Raw genomic sequence first — 21,561 nt, 5'->3', positions numbered from 1 at the left:
TCATGTCAACTTGCTGCAGTAAACAAATTCAAGTCCGTAATGCTTGCCCCGGCTTCGCGCTCTTCTTATTGGCCCACCACTCCTCTAGCACTAACCGCGAATGATTGGTTAATATCAGCTGTCAATCACTCAGCGCCTTCTGGCTTCGGATGACGAGAGAGCTACAACCATGAAAAATTGTAAAGCGCTGAAGATGAGAATGAAGATAACATAACACTTGACAGATTTTTTTTTAGAAACCATGGCATCTACAATTACAAATAATGACACATCTTACTAGTTATACCGTACGGTGAGTGCTCCGTGTATGCTTTGGTCACTCAGTTCTGTTATAAACATCTATTTTCTTGTGATAACGGGATTTTGTTGAGACATATTTTCCTCACGCTTGCATATAACGTTATATATGAATTTTTTTTTGCTTGTTAGTTTGATTAGTGTTGATTTCAAATACAATCAATATGTTTGTATAAAACTTGTAGTAACGGTGCTCATAATTGGTGGGTGCGACTTAAATTTGGCTGATGCGCCTAAATTTTTAAAGTTAGGAGCACCGGTGCTACCAAGCAAATAGGTTAATTTCGAGCCCTGCCTCAGCTGTAAAAAGCAGAGCTTTAGTTTCATTTTCAACAGTTGTGATAACGAAACTCATAGGAATGCAATACAAATGCGTCAGTCATTGCCTTGGTATTGTAAGTGTACCGTAAACCATGATAAGGATGATGATCCGATTTTTCCAACACAATCTCACAGCAATTCGTAACTTTTTCATTTAGTGGCTAATTCGTATGAATTCGTACGATCTAATTCGTACAATTTAGTACGATTTGCTTATCCCCCAATGACGGTTGGGGTTAGGGGTGAGGTTAGGTGCCACGCCTACTTTTTAAAATCGTATCATTTCGTACGACTGAAATCGTATGAATTCGTACGAATTAGCCACTAAACTGGCAAAACGTAAAATACTTAAGTTTTCTCGTGAGATCAGGCTGGATTTTTCAGATTTTGGGACGCCTTATTTTTACATATTTACATGGATAACAATCAATGAATAAATATATAGCATTCTTCCACCTATAACTATGGGTCATCTGGCTGCCTGGTAACAGTGTGGCAGTGTTATGCCCACATGGGAAAACTAGGTTGCTGTTGTAAGTGGTGTTAGTGAGGCCAGCAGAGGGTGCTCAACCTGTGGTCTGTGTGAGTCCTAATGCCCCATTTTAGTAAAGGGGACAGCATATTGTCAGTGAGCGCCATCTTTCGGATGAGACGTTGGTCCTGACTCTCTATGGTCATTAAAAATCCTATGGCATTTCTCATAAAGAGTAGAGGTGTAACCCAGGTGTCCTGACCTAATTCCCTCCATTGACCCTTAACTATCATGGCCTCCCAATCATACCCATCCACCAAATTGGCTCTTTTATTGTCTCTCCACTCCACCTATAGCTGGTGTGTAGTGAGCACACTAGCACAGTTGTCCTGTGCTGCCGTCACATCATCCAAGTATGCTGCACACTGGTGGTGGAGTGGAGAGAACTCCTTCATGAATGTGAAGCGCTTTGGGTGTAAGTTCATACACAATAAACGCGCTTTATAAATACACACATTACACATTACATGCACTGTACTGCAGTCAGATAGAAGACATTTAACAAAAGTTAAAGCGAAAAGTTTTTTTTAGCAGCTTATTTATACTTGTCAGTAGCAGTTTGCTGTCGATATGTAATGATTGAGTTCAGTCGGGCCTTCCAACACAGTTTGAGTCCGCGTAGGGTTAGGCAATTTTAAAGCGTATCTTGGGTCTGAACGAGTTCAAGTCTCATTTTCAAATAACATACAGGTCCGAGTTGGGTCTGTGCAGCATATTTATAGATCTCTTTGCTTCAGGTAATAATTTTTGGACCCGTGAAAACCTCTAATAAGGACACAAAGTTTGGTTTCAATCTGCCAAAGCTTTTTAAACCGCTTTAGATGTAGTTTGGAATCATGTCATTAAAATAATCGCTGTGAAAAACAAAAACCTTTTTTTATTTACACAAAATCAAAGACTTTTTTGCTGACATGGGCTGATGATAATATGGTTCAATTTTCACAAAAATGGAGTCTGAAGAAATCCTCAACATGCTGACAGGAGTTTCATCCAATTTTACGCAACTGATACTGATGACCAAGGAATTTATTTAAAGCTATTAGGATGTTTTAAAAGTTTCAACTTGTGGCTGTGGCTGATAATGTTGTCCTTATGGTACATAAGCTGAACATGAGTACAGCTTTAAACTTGTGACAGTTGTTAGTGCTAGAGGGATTGAGTTAGAAGCCCCAAAATTACTATGGCTAATGTTTACACTAGCTACATTTACATCCAAATATGTGAATTAAACGTGTGCACAAAATAGGAATATCACATAAAACATTTGCAAATAACACACAGTTTACATTCGGAGTCAAAGGGGACAAAATTGTCACTTCTTGATAAACTGGCGCCAAATATTCATTCATTCATTTTCCTTTGGCTTAGTCTCTATTTCAGAGGTCGCCACAGCGAAACGAACAGCCAACTATTTCAGCATATGATTTTTGCAGAGGATGCCCTTTCATTTACAGCTCACCCCATCATGTCTTTGGACTGTAGGGGAAACCAGAGCACCTGGAGGAAACCCACATGAACACGGGGAGAACATGGCACCAAATGTCAAAAAGAAAACTGGAATTTGCTGTGGAAGGAAAGCAAATCAAAAAACACAAAGAATGAATAACTGGTTTTTAGAGACATAAGACCACTCTTTGGGAGCTCAGCTGCTCAAAACAGTTCTGGGAGGTAATAATACCAAACGATTCTGATGACAGACTTTGATTAAGGGATTTTAGAATGACCAAAACAGCATTTCAGCTGTTGTGCAATGTGGTCGGTCAGCTTGTTTGTGCATTAATGCTGTTCCACCGTGCTCCAGACAGAAAAGAAAAATCCTTCTCAGTTGTATTTTTAAGCCATAGTGCAAAATATGCCTAAATAGGTGGATGTAACATAGATAGTTTTTTTTTTTTTTAATAATGAATGAATTAATGCAAATACAGAATTTATTACCAGTTAAAAATATTATTTAATTTGTTATTTAACAAGAAACTCTTAGTTCACACCCATAGTTATTTTCCTTCAGTAGTGCATTTAGTTCTATACACAACCGTATAAATGAAAACAGGCACCTGTGCATCTTTTCTTTCATCAAGATAGGCTGACATTTGGTGTCTTCCAGCTGTTTAATAGCAGGTAATCAGTTCTTAAAACATTGTAAGTAGTAAATCTTTGTTCTATAAAGAGCATAAGTGAAACAGCAGCTGAGCACTGCCTCAGGACATTAGAAAGACTGAAATGTTCTAGCTTGGAAAATACCTAGGGTGCACCTGGTGAAATCCTGTGTGGGACATGCTGTGGTGCTCCTGAAAGGAAACTTCAAAATATCTTGACGGTTACATACTCAGCGATGTTATCTTTTTAAATAAAAATTGCAATCCATTGTGGCTCAAGCAGGGGTTACCTGAGGAGAAAACCCCGGTTACAAAGAGAGATTTCCCAATCAGTATTTTTGAACTTGAACTTTAACATTGTTTATGGATCACCAGTGATGATTCACATTCCTCCATCCCTCACTCGGTTGCGTGTGTTGTTGGTTCGGTCTATAAATAGAGCACAGGAGAGCCTCCCAGAATTTGTTTTAGTGTTTTGTTAAAGCCGAAAACGAGAAAGGCCCTGTTTGGCCAGTCTTTGTGCTTTGAGCCTGATGTTTGTAGTGGAAGGAGTGCCAAAGTTAGCGCATGTCTGTGGGCGGAGGGAACTCCGCTGAAGATTAGATGGATGTTAGAGGAGGTGAGAGTGGGCGAAGGGGTTTTGCAAGGACCTGGGGGATTTGTGTCAGAAGCAGATGTGTCTGCTCTATGAAGCCTTTTTAAAATTTAGTTTCATTTAAACACGTATATGCTTGAATATAAAAGCATCAAATGTAATTAAAATCATAATACACAGAGATATCTGACATTGAAGGGTGTGTTCGTGTACTTTTATTTCTGTTCCCCGTGTTCATTTGGTCCAGACCTACAGTAAGAATGCATTTAGTCCTCATTCATTGTCATTTTTAAAACTCAACCTGAAGAAACTTCAAAACTTACCATACATCCAAAACAAGGCTGCATACTGAAAAGGCTTTACACATGATGCAGTCATCAGTTGAATATTTGTGAAGAGCTATTAAAATGCATTAAGGAATCTGCTTGTTTAATGCACACAACGGTGGCCGTTTGGAAATTTTCACCTTTAACTCAATATAACTGCACTAACAAAGCAATTACAACAAAGTTAATTTGAATCAAATATACCCAAAGTTAACCTGCCATGTGTAAATTCACCCTAAATTAAAAATTAAAAGTAGATTTTAAAAGAAATAATATTACTTTGAACAGTGTTTAGAAATGTTACCAGTTTGAGTTCATGCAGAAATCGATGACCAGGAATTTGTTTGTAGAATAAAAATTGGCACTCTGTAATCATTTATTAATCATCAATGTTCGGTATATGTGGGAGATTCGTGAAAGTGAATGGTGACGGATGCTATCATTCAGCCTAACATCTTTTTTTAGACCAAACAAAAGAAGTCGAATATGGGTCAGAATGAGACATGAAGGTGGGAAAAATACATATTTTCAGCCCTTAAGTCCATCTTTCTTGAATGTAGTTAAATATTTTAAGTATTATTAAATATATTTTATGTAAAGATAATTGCTTCAGCGAGAAAAAAAAAAATCCTATATGCCTTTCATGGGTTTGCAAATACTTGTTTCTAACGTAGTATAAATGAGTTTCCAACTTCTTATTAATAAAGTTATGTGTCTGACTCTTAAAGAGCAGACTTTTTAAAGACTTTTTTATGAAAGTCATGTTTTTATGATAAACAATATAAACGAATATAAGCTACATCTGGAAATTATTAAGGCCAACATTAAATTGTGTTCAAGTTAGTCTATATTCATCTGCTCACGTAATGACATATTAATTCAAAATAGGCTATTAATCGTCCAATAAATCTTAATATCATGCTTTATTTCATTAGACATTAGATTTTTAGTTACAGAAAAATGTCATTCATATTCAACATTAAGATTTAATAAGCATATTGTTAGTAAAGTTTCGCTCTTGAAACTGATGAGGTTAATGAAATGATGAATGTGTTCGCTCACAGCCCACATTCGCTGTCTCTCTACAGGACCATGAATTGCTACAACAACAACTATGATTAAAATCACATTAAAGCTGCTTCAAATCAGCGTTTGGAGTGGTTTATTAACTAGAATTCATGATTTGTTTAATGTATACCAATGTATTATAAAACTCACCTTATGAGTAGCCTATAGCCCATACTATTTCTGTGCTATACAAATTAGTATGACTGTTGATTAATTTTGAAAAAAGCAGCCTTAAACCATATGTCGGCAAGTTTTAGACACATAAAGTTATATTGACGTTATATCTGTAGTTATTGTTACTGATAGTATTTTAGTAATTAGCATGATTTTTATTACCGTGACTGTTAAGCCGTCATGGCCATTGGCGTTGATTTTTTTCCCCTCAGGACGAGGTGCTTCACAAAAAGAAGAGAGAGAGGCTTGGCCACGGAGGGAGGCGCTTCACCGTCCTCCTCGCATTTGAAGAGTTTGTTCTCTGGCTTTTAGAAGAGGACATGCCCGTGAGAAAGTCAGTTGCTCGAAAAATATGTTGCGTTAAAGAAGCGCGTGTGGATTTTACCCGCGAAGACACGCTCATCTGCCTGCGAGAAGCGCGTGGCTGTACGGATTTGGCGCGCCTCAAGCTCTCCATCTCTGAACGCACGGTAACTTCAGCTTCATATCTCTTTTTTGAATTGATAAGTGTTATTGTCAGCGGCTTTGGGTCAGATTCAGATTTCTGTAATATGTCCCCTCAGGCAATAAACATTAGACGGCTGCTGTGTATTTGAAACTTTTCCTTGCCGGGTGTCATCAGGTGTGGTCTGAGGCATCCTGTCAGTCACTCTCTTTTCATTGTCTGTTCATTTCACGCAAATAAACTTGGTTTAATTGATCGAGGATTTTGAAGATTCAAAGAACTGTGCGTATAGATCTAAAATATTAGATTTTTTGTATTATTAATTATAGGCCTAATATTGGAGATGATTTTCTCATAGTGCATGTTGTGAAAGTTGAAATTAAATACGGGTTTTATTTTTTTATGAAACACTTTTCCCTCTTTATTTTTTAGTTCAAAATAATAGTCTTTTTATTAGATTCAAAAAGTCCATTCATGTCCCACCAAAATGTTGTTCACAAATGTTTTATTACTGACTCAATATGGCTCAGTGGTTTCATAAAGAAATTCATAGAACCACAAGAAGATGAAAATGAATAAATAAAATGATTCTTCCATGGCTCACTTTGGTAAAAAGAAACATATTTTTATTTAAATCTTTATTTTGAAGTGTGTATTTTACCATTTTTACCATATGTCTCTAACAAAATAGAAAAAACAGTTCCTGTTGGGTCAACTTAACACTTTTAAATGACCTATTAAAGAAAAAAGAATTTATATTATTTACATACACTTAAGATATGCAAATAAGTTTCACATGTGAGTCGATTTATTCTAATTGTTTCATACTCACCGAAAGTGCACTTATTTCCATTTTCAGAGCTGTCATTCTGGAATCTTTGCTTTCAGATCAGCCCTGGAATACCGCCGCACCTACCTAAATGACATATCCATGTGTGTTTTTTGCATAGCTTACATGCTTTGTTTTTTAACTTATCTCACAATAATATAGACTAGTGTTTTTAATTTGATGTCCAGACGGAAATGTCTTCGTTATCTGACACACCCAATTGAGTCAACTAATGAGCTTATGATACAAATCAGGTGTTTTTAATAAAGGACACATTCAGTATGCAGTGAGGTCCTCCAGAACCGTGATTGAGAACCACTGACACGCAGAGCCAAAAGAGCAAAGTACTTTCATTTATTCTCACAAATTAGATTTTTTCCTTCCATGTCTTCGGTCAATCCTGTGTTAGCTGACCTGGCTTTCACCTCACTTCTTCATGTCATATAATGCTTTCTCGAACCCGCGGTGTTGATGTGGCACCTTCCGCCTTGTGTTTTCAAGTGCACATTCCCGAACTGTAGCGCAGCATGGAGGGAACTTTTAAATGATGACACATTTGCACAAAATATAGAGGTTGGCCTCAGGAGGACCTATGAAGAAGATAAGCACAATAAGCTGGGCTCAATGAGACAGAAACGTACAGGCGTGTGTGAAAAAGAATGCGTTTGTGCAATTGAGGAGAATGCTGAGATATCTCACAGTGTCCTGCAACTTCACCGCAGAGTCCACATCCTTTGGCCTTAGCTGACCTGAGCTCATTCTCTTTAAGGGTCAGTGCAACTGTCTGGGCTCCATCTGAATGGGGCTCTGTGTTCTTTCCTAGAAAATTCATCATGGTGCCAGCCTTTGTGCAAATAATTCAGTGGCTTTTAGGGGCATCAGCTTTTAAAATGGAATTTTAGGAAGTTCGGTCTGTTGAAATGTGTCTCAAGGGAGCCTTATTGTTGTTTAGCACTCCCCTAGTGTTGTGTCAACTCAACTCAGTTACCTACAACACTTCAGTGTAACATTTTAAAACAATAATAAAGTTTAATTTTTTTTGAAGCTTTAAAAAGTATTTGCTTAAAGAGAGAGAGAGAGAGATCATACAGTGCTCAGTGTAATTGAGTACACCCTATTTTGAAAATAATTTTCCTATTTTTAAAAATTATAAAACAGATAAATTTGTTAATATAATAGTTTAGCCGCCAAAGATATTTAGAAATTAAAAGATAATACATTTAAATTCAAGCAAAATATTGCAAAAAAAAAAAAAAGAAAATGGAATCCATCTTTTCTTTTTTTTGCTTTTCTTGACTTTTTAAAATGTGTATTCAATATTTTTTATAACATATATATTTGGGTGTACTAGTTTTTGGATCATTATTGCAAGTTATTTTGTTAGATAAGCTCCAGATTTTGCTTCAGTACTGAATAATCTAAGGTATATGCACAAATATATAACTTATATATGCTGAGCTCTTTATGTCCAAAGAGATATTTAACCCAAAAAATTTTATTCTGTCATTTTTTACTGTCCCTTTACTTGTTTCAAACCTTTATTGAATTGATTTTCTATTGGGAAATACAACATAAATAACCTGTTTTTGTATTTCCTACAGAAAAACAGTGAATGGTTTTGATTTTCAGCATTCTTCAAAAGAATGAAGAGTGAGTAAATTTTTTATTTTTGGATGAACTATCCCTTAAAGACTCCAAATTTCTTTGTAATTTAAACTCTGGTGCCAGCAGGTCCTGTGCTGCATTGCCCAGACTGTCATTGATATAATTATGCTTACCTAACATTGTGGATCATCCACTTTCCCTCTTACAAAATGTACTGAACGTCCTCTTCCCCCTTGTGGTTACCACAAAACAATATGCTAAAGACACCCATTTTGATATAGCTCAATCGCTGCATTGCTCATACTCTGCAGATTTTTCAGCTCTAACTTTTTACACACACAAATTTGTTATGACAGCTTATTCATTTACGCTGATTGTGGCACGTAGAAAATCAGATCTTGCGATTTGCTTAAATGTTGACCCTCAGACTCAGACTATTGCTTATGCAATAAAACCAAATTTCTAAACACAGAAAAGTTTTACCAAGCCTGACCCTCAGTTTTCGCTTAATTGTTGGTATTTTTTGCCAGATGAAATGCATGCACGCTCAAGACTTCATTCATGACACTGATGAGGGATATTACCTTTTTCTCTTTATCCGAACATCTCTTACCAAACTTTTGATAGCAAAGAATGTTAAGTGGACTTATTGTACACCCATGTTTGTGGCTGGAAGCAGTCTTTAATACAATAAGCTGTATTCTTCTGAAATTGCCAGGTCAGATGCATTAATCATGGTGGCGTCGGTGCCTTTGAAAGAGCGGGCCAGGTCATTACTCGAAGCCCGTCTGGGGCTCAACTGGGCGACATGGAAACGCTTTGGATGTCGTTAGTTCATCCAGACACACTAATAGCTGCTTTTCCCCCCTCCCTGAGCTTAATTTGAACAAATGAGACGTGAGCTACAGTATAAAGGCCTGTGAGGATGGACTGGCCTCTGTGCCTGAGCACTGCCCCGGTTCAAATAATTACCTGTGGATTCATTTAGAAAGCAAGAGGTTCGGGTCGTCTTTCACCCGGGTTGTTGGTTTAAGAGAGTTGATCGAGTGCGTAGGGTAGCTAAAGGTTAGCATACTAGCTGGTTTGCATATGATACCTGATTCCAATGATGAAGCTTCTCTCTTTTCAGCCACCAACTCTTATCTCAAGGGTAACTGTGCTGGCTTCCTTTTATAGAGTATTCAGTGTGTCTTTCTCTTTCTCTCTCCCTCTTTAGAGGTCGCTGTGACTGCTCAGGCTAAGCCTCAGGAGTGAAATACTATCTTCACCATTACCCTCTCTTCCCTAATTTATTCCCATTTAAGGACTTGTTCGTCCAAGTGTTCTCGCTCTGTTGGTTCCCTTTTAAATGTATTTAATCTGGCTGTGTTTGGTTATCAAAGCAAAAGGCAGGACATTTTAGTGAAGAGAAGGTAAAGCTGTTATTCAGGGTGGGATTCAAACAGGAAACGACATTAGCTACTGCAGAGTTTATGCATCTTGACTATAAAGTTTATATACTAATAATCTGACAGATTACATTCATGACTGATCACTGTCAGCTCTAATTGTCTTCTCTGTGTTGGAAGTCTTTATAATCGTCCCCTTTGTATAAAATCAGTCTGATAACAGTCTTTTGCCAGGTGAACAATAAAGTGTGAATGAGTAAATCTAGTTGAGTCGAGCTCATTTCTATAAAGCACATTTAAAAGCAATTATGTTTAACAAAGTACTGTAAAAACAAGTAATACATTGTTGGAGCTAGAAAATGAAAGAAAATAAACCATAAAAAAGACAAATAAACAATGAAAGAGAATGTACACAAATTAACCAATAGCCAAACTACAAATCTCCAGCTTTGATTTAAATACCACAATGAAAAGGGCAGATCTATGGGCCTCGGGAAATCTATATACCATAGTCTAGGGCTGGGTGATTAATCGAATTGAAATCGTGAACACAATTGAACAAAGCTGTGATTGCTGTACACATCCTGTCATTTAAGCATGGCATGGTTCCTGCTACATTCATTCTTCTATGGCGAGGCGCTACGCCAAAATTGATCCCGCCAGCGCTACATTACAGCTTATTATTCAAAACATTCAGTAATTTTTTATTTATTTTTATTTTTTTTAATAGCGGGTGATAATCACACCAAAACGTAGTAAAAGGTAAGTGAATTATAACCGCAAACTTTTCTGTAAACCTAGTGCTGTGTGTGATTTGTTTAACCCTTTACGGTTACATGCTGACTGACTGGCTGACTGACAGGTGCGTGATGCATTAGGCAAGCAAACACAACGTTTAGCCGTTTCACTTTACATCAGGACCCATAAATACAGCTCTGAAGGTCTGTTGGAGACATTTATAAATATTCCTAGCAAATCTAATAAATGTTGGACACATACTTGTTACATAAACGCACTAAATCGCTCTTCAGCAGCGTTTATTTGAGAGCGCACAAGAAGATCTGCTTGAGCAGCGTATGTTTGAGGGGGCGTTTAAGAATTTTTGTGCATGAGCAGAGGAAATCAGCACGCAAGCAAAGAGATTCGCATGCTGTAGGCTATTACATAAATGCGATCTCGACGTGTAATATTGTGCTCACGACATTTGTCATTGAAATAACACCACAGGTAGCTGGTAGATCGGTGTAAAAAAGGCCTGGCGACACAGCTGAAGAAACCCTAGTGGAAACAATGCATGGTGTGTTTGTAGTAAATCTCTTCCGAAGGCTAGAGGGCGCTCTTGCGGAAAATCCCCAAACTCATTGATTCAGTGTGACTTGTGCCTCATTTCCACTGAGTAGTACAGTACTGCATGGTATGGTTTGGTACGGGTCACCTTTATCAGTCTGTCTCCACTGCCAAACAGTACCATGGTATCCTTTTGGTAGGCATGGTGTTCAACAGAAAGCTGCAGTCAACATATTGTATGAGAAGCACTTTTTACTAAACAAATGCTTTATATACATAAATGTTTATGTATAAATACATGTTCATTACTAACCTTTTTTATGAACAGGATTTGATTATAGTTTCAGATTAATGATAATGCAAAATAGCCTACAGTAACATCTGCAGTTATATAAAATAAGTTTAAAAAAAAAACATTTATGTACACATACAGAGACTTACAGTCTCTAAAAGTTTGCCAATTACAAATTTGCTACTTTGTTTTTTTGGGCTTCTCTATTTTTTTGCTCTTTACTCTGGCATTTGTCCATTTCTGAAAGGCTATCAGAAGCACTTCAATAATCATGTGCACGTTATTATTATGAGCGCAATTTTGTTATTTCAAATATAGACACATGGCGAGTGCACGTGAACTCTCTAGTGAAAGTGAAAGCACTCACCCTTTTAGACAGCCTCGTAAACAGCAACAGTACACACAACAGATTCTGCTCTTCTTGGTTTTGTGGCTGTTCATCAAGATGACAACAAGGTTTGTTTGAGCTCAGGTTGACCATGGCTTGTTATTACATTATTCATATTATATATATAAAATGGTGCTTCCTTTGTTTTCATTATCCTGGCTTGTGTACACACTAATGTTTCTCTGTAAACCAATAGCGTTCAGCTATGCGTCTAGCTCCACCTTTTGTTGTGCTAGGTACCAAAGTTCCAAAGGGTACCCAAAAAGTGGTACGGTACTGTTCGCTTTTTGGTACCTTTAGACAGTGAAAACAGACATAAAATTGTACGACCCATAATGTACCATACCACTTAGTGGAAACGGGCCATTATAGACACACGACTATGGAATAGTCTCACAGAAGGATTTATTTCTCAACTGTTATTAGGTGATTATTGAGAAGCAACGCAAACAGCTGTCGTCATTCCAGAATGATTATCACAATGTTATTACCGACCAATTAAACTGAATGTAAGTAATGTGTATTTATACAGCACATTTATTGTGTATGGACAGACACTCAAAGGGCTTCACAATCATGAGAGGGGGGTCTCTCCACACCACCACCAGTGTGTAGCATCCACTTGGATGATGCGGTGGTAGCCACAGGACGACTGCGCCAGTGTGCTCACCACAAACCAGTTATGAGTGGAGTGGAGAGACAGTGATAGAGCCAATTTGGTGGATGGGGATGATTAGGAGGCCATAATGGCTAAGGGCCGATAGAGGCAATTTGGCCAGGACAGGCTTACTGACAGTATAGTGTCCCTTTCACTATTCTGGGGCATTAGGCAGCAGGGTGATATGGCTCTGGTCTATTGAATTGTGAATTTAAAATAATTTTTTTTTGCATAGCTTATTAGTGTACTATGACTTTGTGTAGTGAACTGTGCTCCATCTAAATGCATGTGTTTACTAGAACCAGCTTTACTGAAAATGCACATGAAACTCACCTTGATAATATCACACTGCCCTATCATAATCGGCCAAATCTCATGAAGAAATTATACTAATACTGTCAGAAAAAGTGGCTAATTTGTATAAGTTTATATGATTTATTTGAATTAAGATTTTTAATGGATGCAAACCATACCCCTAAACCTACTTCTCATTGGGAGATGAGTAAATCGTACTCAAATGTACGAATGGGACTTTATAATTTAATACAAATTAGCCACTAAATCTAAAGGTTGAACTGTCGTGAGATTATGTCAGACTTGTTGATAACTAAAAAGCTTATTCAGATAAAATGAGGTAATGTAGATTAAGAGAAACATGACAAGTGTACGTTTTTGAGATTTTTTTATAGAGAGTGGGGTATTTGAATGAATGACACACACATTTTAAAAGAAAATGAATACATTATTTAGCATAGCTGACTAACAATAGTTAGTAGTTTTTTAAACATATTTAGCATGAAATATTTAGTATCACACAATTCTCTTTTGTCTGAAACCCACATAGATGTATTGATCTGTTTCCGTCAGGAGGAACCTTGTGTTTGTTTACTATTATTCAAATTTTTATTTAGGATCATGTAAAAGAGGCAATTTTCTAACATATATTGTATTTCTTTGCAATTAAAACTTGAATAAAAAAAAAAGAAAGCTGCTTTTGTTTTGTTCTTTTAGATTAACTTTTAAATGGGATGATTTCGGCCAGTACTGATAAGCTGATAATTGGGCTGATCATAAATAGACAATAGTGAATTCCTACAGCCCAGATTCTGTGCCCAAACTCACTATCCTTAAAATAATTTTCCTGTTATACATAAACACTGTAACAACATTATACTGAAGGCCTAATATAAAACGGTCTAAATATTGTAAAACTGTAATCTTAAAAAACAATGCCTTTAATTTTATGCATGACAGCATTCTAATTTATTGAATAATTAAAAGTTTATATTGATTTTGACGTAGGTCAAAAGTGTTAAAGTGAAACGAAAATTAGTTTAAAAAAAAATTATTTTTTTAATTCAACAATAACCTACAGACCTGTGAGTTCACAAAGCAGTTACAATACATGTTACATGTTTAAAGTTTGAGCATATTATGAACTATATTATTTTTAAAGTGATTTAATTAGTGAACATGTTTACTAAGTCACAATTTTATCTATGAGATTAAGAATAAGGTTTGGTTTATGGTTATTGCAAGTAATTATGCTTAATAAATTGCTATTACTTTAGTAAGTCCATGAAATCTAACAAGGGCACAACAACTTGTTACTTATTAACTGTAAAATAGCACAGTTAGCACAATGTCATGCATATCTCCTTAAAAAACAAAAAAAAAAAAAAAAAAAAACTGTGCTTTTTGGCATCAAGAACAAAACTATTTTGACAGATTTGAAATGCAATTTGAGTGGGCAAGTGTTTTTGTTAAAATACTGAATGATTTGAATATGTTCGGAGTCATGAATGACAAAAAAAAAAAAAAAAAAGATTTGCAAACTGTTTTGAAGTCGAATAATGATAATATTATCCATAAAAGAATGAGATTAACTTGAGCCATTTGTATAGTGATATATGTGTGCGCTCGTGCATGCTGGTAGGTGCCTTAGTGAGCTGTTTGTGTGGTCCAGGCTTGAGCCTCAGTTGAGGATCGGCTGATGAAGGGACGGCTCCCGTGTTCCGACTGACAGGCTCGTGATGCAGCCGCGTGGTTTGGAATGCAAACAGTGGCCACTGCATTTGCGTAGCAAAAATAAAGCCTGCCAACCAACCTGCCTCTTTTGTCAAGGCTCACAGCTTCTAACTCCAACACTGCTGATTTCTTTGCAGATGTACCGTGAATTCAGGAATTTCGTACCGTAAGAAGTCAAAAGGGAACGACTTAGGACGTGCGCACATCACTTATGTTGATTTGACCGCGTCAGTGTTGTGTTGACAAATTCATCTCATTAAAAGGTCTTTTTAGATGGAACTGATTACAAGAGAGCATTACTTCTCATAAACTTTTACAAATTGAAATGAAGGTTACAATAGATGATTTTTTCAGAGTGAGGTTTCCCAACCTTTTATTGAACAAGTCTTTTGCTCTCTCAATCAATAATTGTTCTAAAAAGTACCAAATTAGGGTTCTTTGGCTTGTAACAATAGCACAACTTTTTTTTGGTACTAATCAGAACTCTGTTCAGTAGGCTCCACAAAGAATCATGCTTTAAAAGTGATATTTATGGCACCTTAAAATATAACCTATTTATTTTGTATACATCTTAGCAATAATAATAATAACAAAAGGATTTATTGGATGAATGTTATAATTTTAATATTATTTAATATATTATTTAATAATGTACTGTATTAATGGGCAACACGGTGGCTCAGTGGTTAGCACTGTGGCCTCACTGCAAGAAGGTCACTGGTTTCGAATCCCTGCTGGGTCAGTTGGCATTTCTGTGTAGAGTTTGCATGTTCTCCTTGTGTTCTTGTGGGTTTCCTTCAGGTGCTCAGATTTCTCCCAAAGTCCAAAGACATGCACTATAGGCGAACTGAATAAAACTAAATTAGCTCTAGTGTATAAGTGTGAATGAGGGTGTATGGGTGTTTCCCAGTACTGGGTTGCAGCTGGAAGGGCATCTGCTGTGAAAAACAAATGCTGGATAAGTATGGAGCCAGATTAGTCTCAAAAATAATACATTTACAATTCACAATTCATTTTTACGAAATGCAACTCTTAAATTCAAAACCATTTATAAATGCACAAATCCAATTTGTAAATTCAAAACACAATTCTATTTTATTAATATAATTCTATAATTCTATTTTCTTTAATATAAATAGATGAATATGAATTGTGCTGCACATATATGAGTTTTCATTTTGCAAACGTATTGTTTTTGAGACTGATCTAGCTCCATAAATATTATAACCACTTGGTGGTTCATTACGCTGTGGCGACCCTTGAAGATAAATAGATTCATAAAGAAGAAGAAAAAAAGAAATATATATTTATAAATACAAAAATGAGTTTGAAGTTCAAGTATATCTCTTCTATTTATTTACATCCCAGATAGCATACAAATGTGGGCCATTTTAGCCAGTTATGCGGCACTAGTGGTATTACTGCGGCCCAGACAAAAAGAATGTGAGCCTGAAGTGTTCCACCGGTACAATGGCAAAGGGTTGCTAAAGATTCAAATTCATATATGGACCATTTAAAGCAAAGATTTGACACTTATGGCAAAATGTAATCTGATTGTGAGCCTAATGTGGCCCATGTGGAAAATGATCAATTTGGCCCAAATTATAGAGAACAAATGTGGGCCACAGTTGGTAAAAATGTTGCATAGTCATTTAAGGGTAATCTGGGTCTAAACCTAAAGTGGCTAAATGTGGCCCAGTTATCTTAAGACATATGTGGGCCACTTTTGGCAAATATTTGGCACAGTAAGCTCTGGCTATTGTGGCTGTGAGCCTAATGTGGCTCAGAGGAGATATGGCAAATGTGACCCAGTTATCTTAAAGCATATGTGGGACACTAAGACTAAAGTTACCATTATGGAGAAAAGTGTTTGCTTTGGTTGGGCTCATAGCCCTGAACCTCCTAATATATGCCCAGAGAAAATATGGCAAATGTGGCCCAGGTTTTTAAAACATATGTGGGCCACTTTTGGCAAATATTTGGTAGAGTAAACTCTGGCTAATGCAGCCGTTAGCCTAAAGTGGCCCAGAGAAGATATGAAAAATGTGGCCCAGTTATCTTAAAACATATGTGGGCCACTTTTGGTGAATGTTTGGTACAGTTAGCTCTGGCTAATGTGGCTGTGAGCCTAAAGTGGCCCAGAGGAGATATGGCAAATGTGACCCAGTTATCTTAAAAAATATGACTAAAGTCACCATCATGGAGAAAAGTGTTTGGTTGGGCTCATAGCCCTGAAACTCCTAAAGTAAATTTTATTTTGCGCTGCTGTAACTTTTAAGAACTTTGCTTGAAAAGTTTGTTTGTTACAGCAAACAAAATGAAGTGAGACCTGTGATGAAATAATATAATTCCCTGATGTTTTTCAATGTTTAATCCATTATTAGAAGTAATTGGCCAGATCTGGGTCAGAACAAAAGCAAACTGTGGCCCAGAAAAGGATCAGTTCTGGTTGATTTGGTTGAATTCTGGCTAATATGTGGTATTGCTTTGGCTTATTTGTGGCCCAGATCTGACAAACAGGAGCGGACCGCCTAGAGCCATCATTCCCATTTGTATGTGGTCCAGATGTAAGTGCCTAGTGTGTGCCACATCTGGGCCAAAATAAAAGCAAAATTTGGCCCAGTATAGGGTCAGTTCTGGTTCATTTGTTTGAATTCTGGCTGATATGTGATATCGCCATGGCTTAATTGTTGCCCAGATCTGCCAAACAGGAGCAGACTGCCAAAGTGTCATCATTCCACGCGGTATGTGGGCTGGATGTATGTGTCTGGTGTGTGCCAGATTTGAGCCACATGAATTTTGCCAGCTGGGATTAAGTTTATGATTGACAAAAAAATATCAAAAGGGGGCAGTATGTAATAGAGTTACAGTTTTAAAAAGAACACTGAAGTCATGGGATATCTTTTGCATTTTGTTTGTGACTTAAACAAAAAATTATTTTACTTAATCAGTGAAAAAGGAGGATCATTAACCGAACTGTGCTGATGTAAATAAAAAAAAAAAAAAAAAAACAAGTTACATTTTGAAAGTACAAACATTTAAAGAAAGAATGAATCAACTTGTTGAGAGAGTGTTGACAGTCAGTTTAGCTGATGGTGGAGCTCCAGAAAACCAGTAATGAGCTGCAGGTGCTTGGTCAGATACAGATTTAACAAATAAAAAGGAAATAAAGAACCCCAATCTCACAAATTCAGGGTTATTCATTACTTTTATTTAACCAAAAAAAAAAAAGGTTATTCAGGACAATACAGTTAAAAGTGGACTTTTTTTTTAGTGTACAAGACTAATAAACATCTAGACCCACCACACTCAACAACACAATATTAAGCTAATGTTTGCATCAAATTAAAAGACTTTTTAACTTAACAGTTGGGTTTAATCCAGCATTGACTTAATACAAATCAGCATTATTATTTTTAGTGTGCAGATTACAGTATGTCACTTGTAATCAAAATTCTATACACCTATGAATATATAAGCTATAGTTTAGATCAGTCCCTTTCTTTACATGACTTTGAGATTACAGTAAAAAAAGAACAAAAGCATTTGTTTCTAGCATCATAAATAATGTGTAGCCTATTGTTGTGAACCAGGGGTCACCAAGCTTGTCCCTGCAGGGCTGATGTCCTGCAGAGTTTAGTTCCAAACATAATCAAAAACACCTTAACAAGCTAATCAAGGTCTTACTAGGTATACTTGAAACAGATATTCTCTTACTATGGGGAATATGGAAATGCCTGGCATCATCTCATAGGCGGAGGTGAATTAATTATTTATGAATAATTAATTCATTCATAACAAATTAACTATTTGTAGCCTACCGTTTTTAACTACCTGACCCGCATGGTCTTAGTTTTACCCATAAACAAATCATAAATAAAAAAAAATAAGTTGCACACAAGTTACCACCTGTAAATCATTTTTTCCGCAGGAGGTTGGTTGGTAAAAAAGGTGCACAGGCAACAGTAGCAGAGGTTTTCACTAAAATTACTAAGTACAAAAGTGAAAGACTGAAGCAGTGTACTGATGCTGTGACCTGTTACCTGATAGATTCAAAAGACAGAAGAGTTTTTAGATAGAGACAAGATTAATTAGTTATCACGTTTAACAACTATAGTGAGACGCGATCCAGCGGTACAATCTTGATAAACTATCTGATGTTCAGTGCTCTCTTGAGCTCAGAGGAGCGCATGACGGTGTGTGTGGCTGTGTGTGTGTGGTCACGTGATGTGCGTTTGCAGTGGACGGAGGGCTGTTCAGAAATGCTAGGTAAAACGCAGTGTGGATAATTTTCGTTCTGAAATGCCATTTTAATACTAAGACATATTGGATTAAACGGGGCCTGAGTGTGTATTTTTTGCGAGCGGGTTTGCGATGGGGGTGGGGCGAAGGATCAGCAATGCTGGCTCATCATCGTGTTGTTTATCGGCCCAACCCTAATATCAACTTCGATATAAAAAAACAGCCCTGGATCAAATTGCTCCTAGCTTTCATCCCTGTGTGCTGCCATAGAAGCAGCGTTAACATTAAGCCCTGCTTACACTGTGAGTTTCAGCCTCGATTTTGCCATCTGAGGTAAATTTCGGAAATCCTAAAAGATTCCTGAAATCCTAGGCTAAAATCTGTGATCTTTGATCGTTGTTTTGATATGTTCACAGATGGCCACTTAATACCCGTTGTGGTCAGGTTTTTTCTACGATGGAGTTCCGGCAGTTTCAGAAGATTTCAGACATTTTTCTGCAATGTGACAACAGCTGCAGGAAAATGTCAAAACTGTTTTTTATTCTTCTGACATGCTACAATCGTTTAATAAAGAGGTGTCAGGGCACTCTCACATTAAGCTATCCAAACCGTGACTAAGCCATTCGAGAAGTGCAACTGTACCTAATGCGAGTGCGCCCTCAAAGTTCCAGGAGGGTCGCAGCCCTGCACAGTTTAGTTCCAACCCTGCTCCAACACACTTATGCCGAGTTCAGACTGCATGATTTTAGCCCCTATTTTGACTCGCCGACAGGTTTTGAGAAATCGCCGACAAATGTCTGTAATCACAGGCAAATCATACAATCACTCAGTATGAACTATCAAAGACCCGATCTGAGAGAATCGCAGATGAGTCGCTGATGTCTGTGAGATATTTGGCATGCTAAATATCTGGAGCTGTCGTGCCAGATGTCATGCCGTGTGAAATGAGTTTTGACTGAAAATAACATCGGCGATCGCCTACGGCGAATAAGAGAGCAGCATTCACTTGCGTGTGTGTACCTGCAGGCCAGCGGGAGGTTGAGGGACAACTTAAAAAAGCTCATTTTCGGTTTATTTAGACCCAAGAAATGGAGGAAAAACTAGTGTAGGTTTGACAGGAGCACGCGTGTCTGTTTAATGTTTAATGTTTCTGTTAATACAGAAAGTTTATAAAGAAAGTTAAGGAGAAATAGCCCCTTCAAATTCCCTTCAAACCCAGTTGAGCAAACATGTACATTTTCTACCCCATTAAAGGCTTCTTTCTCGTTATGCAGTTAATAACAAAAGATATACTATGTGTTTTTGGCTGTGAGACGTAGTTTAGATGAAGTTGTCAGCGATTCATCCTATCGTAAAGTCATGCAATGTGAAAGCCCCTGTCGCCGAACCATCTGGCAGTGTTAACAAAGCAGCGACAAAATGCTAGCCCAGATGGTCATGCAGTCATGCAGTACTTTAAAAATCATGCAGTCTGAACTCGACATTACCTCTTGGTTTCAAACAAGCATGAAGGACCTAATTAGTGCAAAGTTGTGGCCCTCCAGGAACTGATTTGACACCTGTGAATTAGGATTATTAAAAAAAAAAAAATTTGAATAAATAAATAAAAAATTGCAGTGTGTGCCTGCCTTTTGTTTAGCCGTTATGGTTTTTAGGCTAATGATTTAAGGTTTGCCTCCAATAAGCTTTGATAGAAACTTCAAAATAGGTGTGTTGAGTCAAGTTGAAGCTAAAATCTGCAGGGACATTGAGACTGTCCAGAACCGAGATTGGTGACTCCTGTTGTAACCCAAATTTATTTTAACTTAATGTTCCTAAAAAAAGGTCAAAAATGGACAAACCCAACTATTAGGTAAAAATGTATCATTAAAATTTAAATAAAAAAAATAACAATGTTAGGTTTGCCCATGTTTGACCTAAGTGACCTGGTTATTGCAAACCAGCATTTTTTAGAGTATAGAACAGGGGTGTCAATCTCAGTTTCTTAAGGGCCACAGCTCTGCATGGTTTAGTTCCAACCCTAAATATACACACCTGGTCAAACTAATTGAGTCTTTCAGGCTCGTTTGAAACCTACAGTTAAAGCTGCGGTCACACTGGGGTTTTCTCCCATAGACTTTCATTCATACGCACGCGAATGCGTCAGACCGGAAACGCAGGGAAAATGCTTCAAGTTTCACAGGTTGCTGCGGTGCAAAGTTCAAGCTTGCTGAACTCTGACCTACGAAATCGCATCACTTGACTGCGTAAGACCAATCGAGGATCAAAACAAGACCTCTCTGGACAGAAATTTAAACCATGAAACAATCGTGCACTTTTTTAAAAGTCTAATCATCTTGTTTAATCCCGCCCCCTTTCGCAGCGCCGTACGACAGAATTTCGCAAGCTCAAACTCAAGGGTGACTGCAGCTTAAGTGTGTCTTAGGCCCCGTTTACACTAGTGCGTTTTAGTTTTAAAACGGCGTTTTAGAATGAAAACGATTCGCGTCCACACTCGCGTTTTACCCAGCGTTTCTGAACTGCTCTCCGTCCACACCAAAACGCTGAAAACGCACATCACGTGACCACACACAAACTCTCAGGCAAGCGCTGCAGCCCATCTACCCAGATGAGAGCTCTGTGAGTCGGACTGCTCATCAAGCATCTCCCGCTGGATCTAATCTCACTATATTTATTAAACGGGATATTTCATTCATCATTCATCTTGTTGTCTTTATCTAACGACATATTCCCTGACTTTGGTCATTGAAATCTATTACTTGTTCTCAGGTAACGTGTTTTGGCTGAGCGCAAGATAAGTTAATGATTAATGTAAGCACGTACATTCTGCATATTGACTGATCGCTTGCCTTTATTTCCTATAATGTATAAACTTATTGTATGTTATACTTTTATAATGGCCATTATCGATTATTAAAACTGATATTCAGCAAAAGAGAGGGTGTGTTTCGTATTTTCACTGAAATTGAACGGAGGCTGTTGTTATAGGC

General features: G+C 37.3%; 1 protein-coding gene across 1 annotated transcript in view; it reads left to right on the top strand.

The window, feature by feature from the left end:
- The first annotated feature begins 4,670 nt into the window (after window positions 1–4,670).
- The window catches only part of artnb (artemin b), a 39,867-nt gene continuing 22,976 nt past the window's right edge, over window positions 4,671–21,561 (top strand). The window contains exons 1-2 of the mRNA XM_073933035.1: window positions 4,671–4,676; window positions 5,622–5,879. Of these exons, the coding sequence (XP_073789136.1) occupies window positions 4,671–4,676; window positions 5,622–5,879 (264 nt within the window). The remainder of the gene's footprint in view (window positions 4,677–5,621; window positions 5,880–21,561) is intronic.

This window comes from Danio rerio, chromosome 2, assembly GCF_049306965.1.
Source record: "Danio rerio strain Tuebingen ecotype United States chromosome 2, GRCz12tu, whole genome shotgun sequence".
Taxonomy (NCBI): Eukaryota; Metazoa; Chordata; class Actinopteri; order Cypriniformes; family Danionidae; genus Danio; species Danio rerio.
The sequence above is the reverse complement of the archived record's forward strand: the minus strand, read 5'-3'. Positions and strand labels throughout refer to the sequence as shown.